Raw genomic sequence first — 2479 nt, 5'->3', positions numbered from 1 at the left:
CATCTCGCGCCAGGTAGGGAAGCGGCGGCGGAGTGTAGACCACACTCGTCGGGTGAGCTCCTGCCACAGGAATTCCGAGAGAGAGATGGCTCGCCAAGCCGAACAGACCTGCAGCCAGACAAGTTTTATGTGCTTCTATTAGACCAAAAATTATTAGTTGCGGGAATTTTGTTGTATTTTAAAATACGATCAATACAATTAAAATGGAATAAAATTTATATCATTTTATTTTCTTTAATTCTTTAAGAGGCCATTTTATCGAACTAACTCATTTAAGAAATTAATAAATCTGAAATACAAATTCTTTAACTGATTTTAAATTTTTATAAAGACAGCATAGACAATAACCTCATCCATTGCACAAAAATTACGCTAAATTATTAAAATATTTGAAGTATATTTAATAATAATAGCATTACTGACGGGTATTTGGCTGCAATTAGGATTTAAGAGTTTAATAAATGGATAAATCTAGATTTATCAAATCATGTTCAATTAAGATAAAATTCAGTCAAAAGTGTTTGACATAAATCTATTTTCTTCACATCCACCTGATCGTTAAATTTAGCATGAATTTACGTCAAAAAAAACCGATTACTTGAAGAAAATTACACTTAGCGGAGCGCCAAAGTTAGCTAGCTATTTTTTGTTAAATCTAAATGTAAATCCTATAATGGAATTAAAACAGGAATAGGAAATAGGAATGTGCAGGGTGCTACTAGACACCATAGGTTAGATCTCCATACAAAACACAGGAATATAATGGAATTAAAACAAAATATCAAATATTAAAAAAAAAATTAAACGACGTTAAATGGTGGTGAATAAAAAGATAAATTCCAAAAGAATTTACACATTTATTTTCTTTATAGATTGTTCAAACGTATGATTTCATGCTACACGCTTTTTTTTAAGGAAAATGAATCACAATTAAAGTTTGAATAATTTTTCTAGACTGCAATAACTCAGGGAAAGGTGTACCCAACACATCATCATCCAGATTAGAAATTCAGTAACGGTATTATAAATTTCTAAAACAATAACCAGAAGACGATAAAAAAGTCGCCTGTTATATTGAGTGAGGATTTAGATAATATCCAAACTTTATTCTGATGTAAACTTTTTTGCTGCAAATAAATCCTTGCAAAATAAGAATGTCCATTTCTAGTGCTTGGTCACGATTGAAGATTTGCAATTCATAAGCGCGCATAATTATCAATGTATCGCACCACGAATATGAGTCCGAACTCGTAACACATATATCAGTAGGTTTGTATTTGATGCCCATGAAGTTTCTCTGCATTTAAATGAATAAATTCTATGCGCATCCAAAATGTTATTGCAACTGAAATTAGTCAACGTGCAAATATTTTTCATAAGTGAGATATGAGATATGATTAGTAATTTCCTTATGGATATTGTGTGATGAAAAACCTTTAGACTGGCTTCAAATTGTGCAACCAGTCAGCTCTCTCAGGAGCTAAATTCATCCAGAAGGACTATGAAATTTGTCCAACTAAACTTCTCTATGAGATAACTAAATTCATCCAATAATTGAATTCGTCCAGCAACTAAACAGCTCCAGAAGAACAATTGAATTTCTCAAACAGCTGAACTTATCCAAAAGAGTAATTGAATTCGTCCAATAGCTGAACCAATCCATAAGAATAATTAAGTTAATCCAACAACTTAACTCATTCCGGAAAACAACACTTTTAAAACAAGGAAGTTCTTCCAAAATAACCCTCTTAAAACAATTCTCGCAAAGAGCTCATCCCATAGCCAAATTGGCAGATAGAAATATTATCAAAAGTAGAACATCAAAGATGAGTGAGCAGGATAATACAAATTATATATTCTACCTGAAGAAGAAAATATAAAAGATTAAAGATCTCTTAGCATTCAGAATAATAACTACTTCATTTATAATGTACAAGCAGAATTCTCTCTAAATAGGGATGAATATTATGAAAAAGAAGGGGGTGTCAAAGTGATACGCCATCAACAAATTCCATCTTCCGACACAAATCTCGAGGCATTACACGGATTTCAATACAAACTTATGAGCAAAATATGTTCAAATTTCGATTAAAAGTCATCCAGAACTCTGATTTTAACAATTTTACAATCAAACTGACAAATTTAATGAGGCGGACCCAATGGTACCAAAATTGGTCAAATCTGAATTAAATCAAGCTCATATTAAGCCATTAAACCACATTTAAAAGCTTTCCGAGAATATTTGTAAGATCAAACTAATGTTGAGTCGAATTGAGCATTTCGATCAGAAGAATCGAATGAGTGATTGCTCAATTCCGATATCGTTAAGGCACTCAAATGTCCATCAAAACACTGTCTGATCTAGAAAAGCCTTTTGAGCCGCCCAATCAAAATTGTTCATATTCTTGTATTAATTACGCCTAGAACTCAATAAAAGGTGTTTCATCCCTTTTCATGAGAGGGGGGGGGGGGGGGGGGG

At 32.7% G+C, this 2479-nt stretch overlaps 1 protein-coding gene across 1 annotated transcript in view; it reads right to left on the bottom strand.

Moving 5' to 3' along the window:
- LOC110036876 (transcriptional regulator STERILE APETALA) overlaps window positions 1-135 on the bottom strand; it is a gene marked incomplete at both ends in the record, with an annotated part of 1205 nt that extends 1070 nt beyond the window's left edge. Inside the window, 1 exon segment of the mRNA XM_020741424.1 lies at window positions 1-135. This exon segment is cut by the window's left edge and continues 20 nt beyond it. Within this exon segment, the coding sequence (XP_020597083.1) occupies window positions 1-135 (135 nt within the window).
- Between the last annotated feature and the right edge of the window lie 2344 nt (window positions 136-2479).

The sequence above is a fragment of the Phalaenopsis equestris genome, unplaced genomic scaffold, assembly GCF_001263595.1.
Source record: "Phalaenopsis equestris unplaced genomic scaffold, ASM126359v1 Scaffold212116, whole genome shotgun sequence".
NCBI classification, from domain to species: domain Eukaryota; kingdom Viridiplantae; phylum Streptophyta; class Magnoliopsida; order Asparagales; family Orchidaceae; genus Phalaenopsis; species Phalaenopsis equestris.
This window is presented reverse-complemented; position numbering and strand designations above follow the sequence as displayed.